At 36.8% G+C, this 10,946-nt stretch overlaps 1 protein-coding gene across 4 annotated transcripts in view; it reads left to right on the top strand.

Moving 5' to 3' along the window:
• EDRF1 (erythroid differentiation regulatory factor 1) overlaps window positions 1-10,946 on the top strand; it is a 52,837-nt gene that overhangs the window by 16,101 nt on the left and 25,790 nt on the right. For all 4 annotated transcript variants that reach the window (XM_006143904.2, XM_006143903.2, XM_006143902.2 and 1 more), the window contains 8 exons: window positions 709-856; window positions 932-1,040; window positions 1,361-1,472; window positions 3,973-4,233; window positions 7,010-7,081; window positions 7,383-7,533; window positions 9,857-10,045; window positions 10,385-10,585. In XM_006143904.2, coding sequence (XP_006143966.1) covers window positions 709-856; window positions 932-1,040; window positions 1,361-1,472; window positions 3,973-4,233; window positions 7,010-7,081; window positions 7,383-7,533; window positions 9,857-10,045; window positions 10,385-10,585 — 1,243 coding nt within the window. The remainder of the gene's footprint in view (window positions 1-708; window positions 857-931; window positions 1,041-1,360; window positions 1,473-3,972; window positions 4,234-7,009; window positions 7,082-7,382; window positions 7,534-9,856; window positions 10,046-10,384; window positions 10,586-10,946) is intronic.

Genomic DNA, 10,946 nt, shown 5'->3' with positions numbered 1-10,946 from the left:
GGATTGTAGGGCGTTTTATCTCTATCATTCTTTCTCTCTCTCTTTAGTGCCTTCACCAATTATCAAATGTTTTGAGAGAATTTTGCTATAGGGCACGTGTGCTCGCCAGAAAGACAGAGAGAGACAGAAAGCAAGAAATCACCCCCCGGGGGGATGGCCATGCCACAATCCCTTCTCCATTCTCCTCTCGGGATCTTAGGCATGCACACACACGCGCCCGGCGTGAGTTTAAGCCACCAGGTCCGGGACTCGAACTGCAGTTGACTACATGGGAGTCCAGCGACATAGCCATTACACTAACTGCTGGTCCCTAGAAATATATATATTTTAAAAGCATGCTAACGAGAGTATGTCTTTATCTACCACTTCCACACTGGAAAATCATTAGGGTAGAGAAGAAAACATTTGGTATGATTTGTTCGATGTTAGAGCAGAAATTAAGGTCATGACTAAGTCTGAAGTTCTAAATCTGGTAGTGCTTCTCCCTTGAGAATTACTCCAGTAGTAAACCACCATTGCTGGTGAGGGTGGATCAGAGTCCTTTGGAATATTGGAGCAGAAAAAAAGATTGAAAACTACTGTCTTAAACTCTTTCATGCTGTATATATATATCTCTTTGCAGGATTTATATATTTGGTTGCTTTTTAGTAAGAAAGGTGTTGCTGCCTCAGGTTTTCTCTCAAATTGCCTTTGATCTATGTTTTACAGAAATATGAAATGATAAAGACAGAAGAGATTCCAAATTTGGAAAACTCTAACTTTTCTACTAAAGTCATAAAAGACATTGCACAGAATATTTTATCGTTTCTGAAATCTAATTGTACCAAAGAAGGACATACTTACTGGCTCTTTAAAGGTAAGCTAATTATTTTATTAACAGTCATTGATTTGAGTAACTACTGTAAAATAAGTTGTTTGTTTCTCTTCTTAGCAAGTGGGAGCGATATAGTGAAGCTCTATGATCTCACTACTCTTTGTGAAGAAACTGAAGACAAATACCAAAATCCATTCACAATGCCAGTGGCCATTCTCTTATATAAGTGAGTACTTTTAAGAATTTAAGGTTAAGAAATAGCTTCATATAAAATTGTAAAGCATGCAGTCACATATGCAAGCTAAAGCTTTAAAATGCCTCTTAGGTTTTCATAGTGAAAAAAATATATATGTGTGTGTGCCGTACCAAATGTTATTCAACTTTCTCATGAAAGCATGACGTAAACTTCTTATGGGTGGACTGGTAAAATTCAATATTTAGTTGTTCATTATAGCCCATATTGGTTTAGAAAGAAACAACATGCTTAGACTTGAGTTTTTCAAAGAATGATAAATGTAGAGTAAAGCTGATATAAACTTTTTTTAGGGTTGCTTGTAACATGATGATGAAGAAGAATCAAAATAAGAAACACTATGGAACTATTAGAACATTACTTCTTAATTGTGTTAAATTGTTGGACAAAAGCAGACATCCTCAAGTAAGATTAACATTTATATATTCTTTAAAAAGTTCTAACATTCTAATAGAAAATCGTCGCTTAGACAGTAAGGCCTCCTAATTCATATTCTGTAACTGCCCTATCCTTTCTGGTAGCTATTAACCACATGTGACTATGGAACACCTACAATGTACTTAATCTGAATTGAGAGGTGCTGTAAGCATACAATACACACTGGATTTTGAAGATTTGTGTGTGTACATGTTACATGCTGAAATAACAATATATTGTATATAGTGGGTTAAATGTAATAGAATTAATTTCATCATCTTTTTAGTATAGCTATTAAAAACAACTTTTTATGTGGCTCATGTTACATATCTCTTGGATAGCACTATTATGTAAGTTTAGAATTTGTGTAATTCTTTTTTTTAGAATTATTTTATATAACTTCATTTATTTATTTTAATTTGACCAGAGAGGGACAGAGAAAGAGAGGAAAAGTGAAAAAGCAAGGCTCCAGGTCTGGGACTTGAACCACAGTCAGCCATGTGGGAATCTAGTGTCCTTAACCACCATGCCACCTGCTGGCCCCAGAATTTGTGTAATTCTAACAGAATACTGCTGGGTTTTCCCCTTTCTTTTATCACTATTAGAAGGTGAAAAACTTACAGTAACTTTTTAAAAGTGCATAGGGCATGTGTACTTGCCAGAGACAGAGAAAGGGAGAAACAGTGAGAGGGAAAGTGAGAAATCATCCCCCAGGAGGGATAGTCATGCCTCTATCCCTTCTCCATTCTCCTCCTCCTCCATTCTCCTCCTGGAATCTTAGGGATGCACGCAATGTACCCAGCTTGATTATCAAGCCTCCAGGTCTCGGACTCCATGGTCCAGCACGTTAACTATCATGCTACCTATCAGCCCCAACTTAAATTAACTTCTAAAATCTTTTTAGAGAGGTTTTTGCTATAGGGCACATGCACTCACAGGAGAGACAGAGAGACAGAAAACAAGAAATCACTCCGTAGGGAAGATGACCACACTGCAATCCATTCTTCTCCATCCTCTTGGGATTTGGGCACACATGCATACATGCCACTGTGACTAGTTCTGGGACTCAAATCACAGTTAATTATGTGGAAGTCCAACAACGTAACCATTATGCCATCTGCTGGTCTCTATATTAACTTTAAAAATATCTGTGTACACAAATGGATCTTGTTGCCACTTTGTCAGTATAAATAACTGTCACCCATCCTCCTCTCTACAGTTTCACTCCACTTTTAGTGTGAATTTGACGACTGTATTTTTCAGGAATAAGGCTAATTGTTAGATCTTATGTAAATCAGGAAAGTTATGTAGGATATGCAGTTTTTCTTTACAGATCCATATTTTAATTGTAGCTGCAATTTGGAGATAAAGGCTATCCTAGAGATCGAAAATTTTTTTGAAGAAATACAGCAAAATATTTTCTGACTTAAATATCTAATTGCTGATTAAGGTGGTAATGTTTAGTTGAACTTGAATAGTTTATGTGAAAGTTAGAAAATTGTGTTAAGGGACCAGCAGATGGCATTATGGTTACATCACTGGACTCCCATGTAGTTGACCATGGTTCAAGTCCTGGACCCGGCGACTTAAAACTCATGTCAGTTGCTTGTACATACATGCTCAAGATCTCAAGAGGAGAATGGAGTAAAAGGGGTTGTGATGTGGCCATCCTCCCTGGGGGGGTGATTTCTTGCTTTCTGTCTCTCTGGTGAGCACACATGCAAAAAATCTGGTTAAAAAACAAAATTTTGTTACAACTATTTAGTGTGAGAGTGAGAATAAGTGATAATATATCATTTTAAGAGATATCTGAGTGAACTTTTCCTAATCTTGTGGGGTTTTTCTTCCTATTACCATAGATTGTATAATAAATATTAGTTGTCTAATTTGTATTAAACTAATTTGTGTTAAACTAATTTGTAGTCATAGTTTATAAAGAGAAATTCTAATTTTTTACTGTGCAGTGGTATTTGCTAATATTAGTTATGGCACTTTTTTTAAAAGCATTATTTTATTTAACTTTATTTATTTTTATTTTTATTTGACCAGAGAGGGACAGAGTGATTGAGCAACCAAGCAAGTGAGAGGGAAAGTGAGAAAGCAAGTTGCCAGGTCTGGGACTCAAATCATGGTCAGCCATGTGGGAGTCCAGCATCCTTAACCACCACACCTCCTGCTGGCCCCAAGTTATGTCACTCTTTAAAGCTTTTGTTTGTTTCCAGTGAAATGCAGTTGTCACCTTTTAAGAGAGAGGGTTTAGGGTGGAATAATTTTCAGGAAATAGGAAACATATCAGCCCATGAGGATTTTAGAGAGCACACCCAGAGTATTTGTAACTCTGAAATGAAAGTTTTTCTGTGTGTCTTACAATATATTTGCAGACCTCCTAAAATGTGTTAGTATGGTAATAAAATTTATTTCTCTTTAGAAAGCGAGATATTTTCGATGATAGTCTCTTATACATATTTCTGTTTTCTCTTTTTATAAGATTATTGCTTCAGCCAATTACATGCTTTCAGAACTTTTTCAATTAGATGAACCTAAAAAGGAAGAAAGTTCAGAATCTCCTTTAAATGAGAATTCTGATGAAAGTTACAGTGAAGAGGAGGAGGAAATGCCAGACAGCGATGAAAATGGATCCTACTGCACTACTTCTGATCCATCTGATGATAACAAAGCAGTAGCTATAATTAAGTCTGTTGGAGAATTGTCAGTGCCAGAAAAATACAAATCCATTCATCAAATCAGAGTAAGCATGTTAATTTTTATTAAATTTTATCAGTGGAAAAAAACAAATGATTGTTAATGGACTGTATTCAGCCTCTCAAAAGATGACATTACTTCATGACCAGGGTCTAATAACCATTCACTCTCTGAATTCTGGAACTTGGATTTATAATTGTCACAGAGTCACTAAGCCACATATGTAAGCCTAAGGTGGACAGATGTATAAACCAGACATCCATGTGTTTTTTTATGTGGAGGATTTTTTTTTCCAGTGACCAGTATATACTCATGGTCATGTCTCCTCACCAGGGCTTGCTAGGAAATTGCGTATGTAGGTTACTTGGTGAAAATAGGGTCAGAAGAGAGGAGAGGAGAGAGTAGCTTATTTATCCAGAAGATTTGGTGGGTACATTATTCCTGCGCTATAAAGAAGAACGCTTTTCCATGACTGATCATCTCTGTCAGATTGGGTGTGTCTTTTTCCTGGTCAGAGCTGTAAGACCCCTAACAACTTGCTCTTTAGGTTTCTCTTGGTGTTCTCTAGGTTGTATTGACTGTCCTTCCACCATCAGTCTCTTAGACGGTCCTTTCCAGTATACTTCCTCCCTGTGATTAGGTCTAAAAGAGTCTGTTTCCTAAACTGCGAGATAGTCATATTTATAGATAATCTCTTAATTTAGGCTCTTGAGTTTAACATTCTGGTGGAAGCTCTACATCCAAATAAGTTTTTGAGAGGACATCTTCCTGTTACCCTAACGTATCACCTCTTTCTGACCACCTCTTTCTTCACTTTCTCCAAAAGCCACGCTGATGTTTTTTTTTCCTCTCTCTCTAAAGCATCAAGATTGGTATACTCTGAGTGTCTTTGCTGTTGCTGGTGTTCTCTAGGTTGTATTGACTGTCCTTCCACCATCAGTCTCTTAGACGGTCCTTTCCAGTATACTTCCTCCCTGTGATTAGGTCTAAAAGAGTCTGTTTCCTAAACTGCGAGATAGTCATATTTATAGATAATCTCTTAATTTAGGCTCTTGAGTTTAACATTCTGGTGGAAGCTCTACATCCAAATAAGTTTTTGAGAGGACATCTTCCTGTTACCCTAACGTATCACCTCTTTCTGACCACCTCTTTCTTCACTTTCTCCAAAAGCCACGCTGATGTTTTTTTTTTCCTCTCTCTCTAAAGCATCAAGATTGTATACATCTGAGTGTCTTTGCTGTTGCTTTAGCTTACAACTTGTATATCTTTCACCAGATTTTTTTATAGTTGCCTTTTTCTGAGCCTTAAGTATGAAGTGAAATGTCACTTCTTCCAGGAGCCTGTTTCTGACCACATGCTTCATTCTTTTCCAATCTTTATGGCCTTTCTGTACATGAAGTTATTTTTGTATGTGTTCATCTTGTCTCCTTTCATTAGAAATGTAAGCTTCCTTGCAGCTACAGAAACCGTTCTTTCTCTGGTGTGTAGAACACATAATGATGTTCAGTAAATATTTGATTAAGTGACTACAAGAAAAAAAAACATTAATTAAATCATCTTAAGTTTTTAATTCACTTTCAGCTTCAGCTGTACAGTGGAGAAAAAAATATTTTTCTGATTATAATCATTGAATGCAGAAGTTATACATATTTGGGAAGCTGCATTATAACACAAGGCCCTGGACTTCTGGGGCAATTAAATAATTAAAGATGTAGTGGTGTATTAGTATCACTTTTTCATGGAGACAGCAAGTTTTTATTGGTATCTGAAACACTCAGAAAATGTAGTCATAGAGTTTATATAACGTGTTTTCAGTTAGCTTTGCCTTTACCGTGTTTAATGACTTCCCCCCGTATTTTTTTATTTTACATTTTTAAAATTCACATTTAATCGTGTTTGATGACTTTTTGAAGTACATTGGGCATGAGCTGGAGAGTCCTGGCTTTACCACTCACTAGCTGTGTTCTCGGACAAATTACTGAACCATCTGTGCTTGCTTCTCTTCTATAAAAGGAGCACAGGATTCAGCAAAATGAAATGTTTCATAGAGCCCCTTAAATATAATATCATTTAGTAGATTGAGTTTTGCTCCAAAAAATTTTGCCAGAGGATGCGTGTATTAGCTGGAGAGAGATGGGGTGGGAAGATGAGAAGATATCCCATGTGGGGAATGTCTCCACTGTACGGATGTTTCAATCTTTCTCCCCTATTTTTCCCTCCTTTCACTTTTGGGTATGCACGAACATGTGCCATTGTGTTTTTCAAGCCCCCAGGTCCAGGACTTGAATCGTGGGGTTGGCCATATGCGATCTTAGCCACCTTAACTGCCCCACCACGGGCTGGCCCAGAGTTTTGCTCCTTAATTAGGCATATAAATTATACAATGAGACCATTGGTACATGTCAGTTTTTTGCTAAATTGATGATATTGTTAACTGGATGTTATCAAGTGTCAGGGCTAATTAGTAAAAATCAAGCTGACCTATTAATTACCTATATATATATTTATCTAAGCCCTTACTAGTTCATTTCTTATTTTTGTTACTAAAATTATTCATAAAATTTTAAATACAGTACATAAAGCAGTATATATGTTGGAAAATCTTTTTGTTAAGCAAGATTATTGTCGATAGTGCTCACAGCAGTTTAATCTGCAACAGAAATGGGACATTAACGTTAGTGTAAACTATATCACTAAGCCGCATATATAAGCACATTTCTAAATTATTGCTTTGTAGAATTTTAATAATTCCTGGAGGATGAGAGCCATGGAATTTGTTGTATTGGTAGCTTATTAATCATTTTAAATGTTTGTTTCTGAAGCCCAGTTGTGCATTTCCAGTTTGCCATGATACAGAAGAGCGCTGCAGACTTGTACTTAACTATGTTCTGGAGGTAAGCTGGCGTATAGTCTTCACTTGATCAGTAATGTTTACACTTAATATGCAAATAGCATTTGTTTGTTGGTGTCTAACTACTGTAAATGGTGTTCTGCTGTGATTTTTTTTCCTTTTGGCACAAAGTGGAAATCACATTAGCTTTCCCCAAGGCTTTCAGATCTAATGCAGTTTTTTCAAAGTTTGCTCCTGAAATAGAAATTGTAAGTGTTTTCAGTAGTCCAGATTCTGCCGTATATTTAGTGTTTTAGTAGCTCTTCAGTTGCATATGTAGTAATGTTTTTCTTTTTTTTTTAAAGGGTTTAAAGTCTGTAGATAACAGCATCAAAAAAGAAAGCGACCTTCCAGCAGCTGACCCCAGCACCCCAATCCCGTTAAAATATGAAGACGAATCAGCAAGGGGGGGTCCTGAGGGGCTAGAGAAGCAGATGGCCTTGTTTTTAGACAAAAGTAAGTTGAATTGATGTGCAAATAAGACCTTCAATAGAATAATATACTGGTCTTTATTAACAGCAGACTTATGTCAATTAAGGCACTCACTGAAAGGAGTTTAAAGAAAGGATATCATGTGAATGGGAAATATCCTTTTATTTGAAATATAAAACAAAGATGGATAATTTTGATCTTTCATAGATATTTCTAATAAGAACATAAGGAACCTATATCTTTCATTATCCACTATGAGCAACTAATGCTTTCCGCTTGGTAGAATTCTCCTAAGAAATTGCTGCTTCAGTAAAAGCAGCAGTGTGTTTAAGAGGATAGATTTAGGGAGGAGAGTGCTGAGCTTCACATCTTGGCTTTCATGTATTTCAAGTACAAGTCATTCCACTTTTTGAGCCAACTTCTCTTTTTTTCAAAATAGAAGCAATAATAATGCCTACTTTAAAGGGTTGTTATAATGATTAAGTGCTTGATATATTTGAAATATTTAGAACAGTGTGCAAAATAGAGACCATGTAAGTATTGGCTCTTGTTACCTTGTAGTACTTAAGAAAGGTAGAAATGTCACTTTTAAATAACCTAGTTTGTTTCTCAGGAACATCACTACATGAAAAACATGTGGACTTTGAAGTAAAAGTCTTGAGTTTCTTCTTTATTTTAATTTAATTTGTATTTCTTTTTTATAATGTTATCCCTTCTCCCTTTTTCCATCAGATTAGTTTCAGTTGTTTCAAAAAACATCCTGAAAGCCTGTATGTTGGAAATAATACCAAGTCCTTTCTAGACTTGACTTTAACAGAAATGGGTGAGAAAGGGTGGAAGATAGTTATTTCTCCAGTATTTACATAGTGTTTCTTGTGTACCAGGCTTAAACTCTATGCAATGATGAGAACTACAGCAGGAGTTTTGATACTCTTCTTTATATATCTATTCTTTTTTTAAGAGATTTATTTTTTACTACAGGGCATGTGTGCTCACTGGAGAGACAGAGACATAAAGCAAGAAATCACCCCCCAGCAGGGATGGCCACACTGACTTATTCAAGTCCCTTCTTCTTGATTCTTCTCTTGAGATTTAGGCACATATGCACACATGCCCAGTGTGAGTTTCAAGCCGCCAGATCCAGGACTAGATCTGCAGTCAACCACATGGGAGTCCAGTGCCTTAACACTACGCCATCTGTTAGCCCCTGTATTCCTTTTTTTTTTTTTTTTTTTAATATCTTTTCTGTCTCTCCCTGCCTCTCCATCTTCCCAGTGAAAAATTCTGTTCAAGTTCAAAATCTTTATGTTTGCCTCTTTCTTAGTCATAATCACTTGATTCCCTCATAAACGCCTACCAAAACATACCTTTACCATAGTTGCCTGTGTTAAACAGTTTTATAGAGAAACACATACTGTTGTAAGAACATCTTATTCATCTTTAGTTTTCCCTCAGAAACCATAACATTTATAGCAGGAGAGGAAAAAGAAATACACTGCACAAATTAAATCATAGTAGAAACTAAGTAACCTTTCATTGCCTTGAAAGAGATTGAAAATGAGAAATCTTAAAGTTGATGGGGAGAAGGGATGTGTTTTTGTTCTTTGTGGAGCAAAATGCTCCACAGTGTTTTGTTCTTATCTCTTTAATCACAATATAGTTTGTTATGCTATATGATAAGGCTAGAGGTCCCATAAATTCACATCACTGTTTTAGGTAGCTGGTATAGTGCTTGGCACCAGGTGATGATTTATTGAATGAAAAAAAGTAGTAATGGACTGGGCTTTAAATAAAGAATATACCTGACAGAGGGAAAACTGTATGCTAAGATGGGAGATGGGGAAAAACGGATCAAGGCAGGCCACAAGTAGTATCTTAGCTTTAGCTGCTGAATAATAGGAATGGAGTAGCAGGAAGTAAGACTTTAAAATGTAGCCTAAGGAGTAGGCTAAGGTTCTTAGCTTTAATAAGCAGCGAGAAGCCACTTTAATGTCAGAGGAGAGGTGTTGACCCATGATGAAAGCTGTGCTTTAGAAAGGTATATGTTTTGGCAGATTGACACATAGACTGGAGAAAGAAAGCAGGTTATCAGTCATGAGTTTAGTTGTCAGTGACCCTAGAAGAGAATGATAGAGCTGCTATCTGCAGGGAAGGGGGAGGCCATAGAACTCTCCAGTGTAGGGTCTGTTAACTTGTCTCACGGTTTAAGCAAGGAAACATAGTATTTATTTGTCTTATAGCAATTGTACCTAATTCTGAAGTGCTCCTATCAAGAAGCAAAAAGTACTTTTTTATTGTGAGATCTAAGTGGTCAAATAAATGTGCTGCCTTTTTTCCCTTGTCATAGTGGGTTCCCTTCAGAAGGGTAATTATTCCAGTCAATCTGGAATGATCCCTGGTTCTTGGCAACATAAAATGAAACTACAGCTGATTCTCAAGTCATCAAAGGCCTATTATGTTTTGTCTGATGCTGCCATGAGTCTTCAGAAATATGGAAGAGCATTACGCTACATTAAACTAGCTTTGCAGAGCCATGGTAAGCCACTAAACAAGTATGTTTAATAGGCATTTGGGGGAAAGCAGAGAAGGTATCTGAATCACAGTGAAATGTTACTTTTTTTTTTTCCTTACAAAACTTTATTTTAAAAGGACTTTTACTAGTCCCGTGTATGTTATACCTAGAGGTATTTTCCTGCTCAGAGTAGTGTAACATCTCTTCTTTTTGAAATACATGAAGCCATCTGTGTTGCCTGATATAAAATAAACTTTAGAGTAGGTACTATGAAAGAACATTTTGAACAATTAATAGTTTTTTTCATATTTACTGTGTTCATTAATTTTTAATGTGTCTCTTCTTCCCACCCTCTTCAAATAGATACTTACTGCTGTCTCTGCACCAACATGCTTTCTGAAGTACTGCTGTTCCTTTCTCAATATTTGACACTCTGTGGTGATATCCAGTTAATGCTGGCCCAGAATGCAAATAATAGAGCAGCACACCTTGAAGAGTTTAATTATCAAACCAAAGAAGATCAGGAGATATTACACAGTCTTCATAGAGAATCCAGTTGTCAAGGTACAACAGAGAGACATTTGATTCATAGTGGTAGTGTTCAGTCCAGCTCATGCTGATTGGGTATAGTATATCCAGAAAAGTGGCCAGTATAGTAATGTTTTGATACTTGCTCTGTTTTGTTTCATTCATTTCTTAATTTTTTTTAAAGAATAGCTTATTTAGGGAACCAGCAGTTAGTGTAATGGCTATGTCACTGGACTCCCACGTAGTCTACCGCGGTTTGCGTCCAGGACCCGGTGACTTAAAACTCACGCCTGGTGCGTTTGCGTGCGTGCCCAAGATCCCGAGAGGAGAATGGAGGAGAAGGGATTGTGGCGTGACCATCCCCCCGGGGGGTGATTTCTCGCTTTCTGTCTCTATG

Source organism: Tupaia chinensis, unplaced genomic scaffold (genome assembly GCF_000334495.1).
Source record: "Tupaia chinensis unplaced genomic scaffold, TupChi_1.0 Scaffold000113_1, whole genome shotgun sequence".
In the NCBI taxonomy this organism is placed as follows: Eukaryota; Metazoa; Chordata; class Mammalia; order Scandentia; family Tupaiidae; genus Tupaia; species Tupaia belangeri.
The sequence above is the reverse complement of the archived record's forward strand: the minus strand, read 5'-3'. Positions and strand labels throughout refer to the sequence as shown.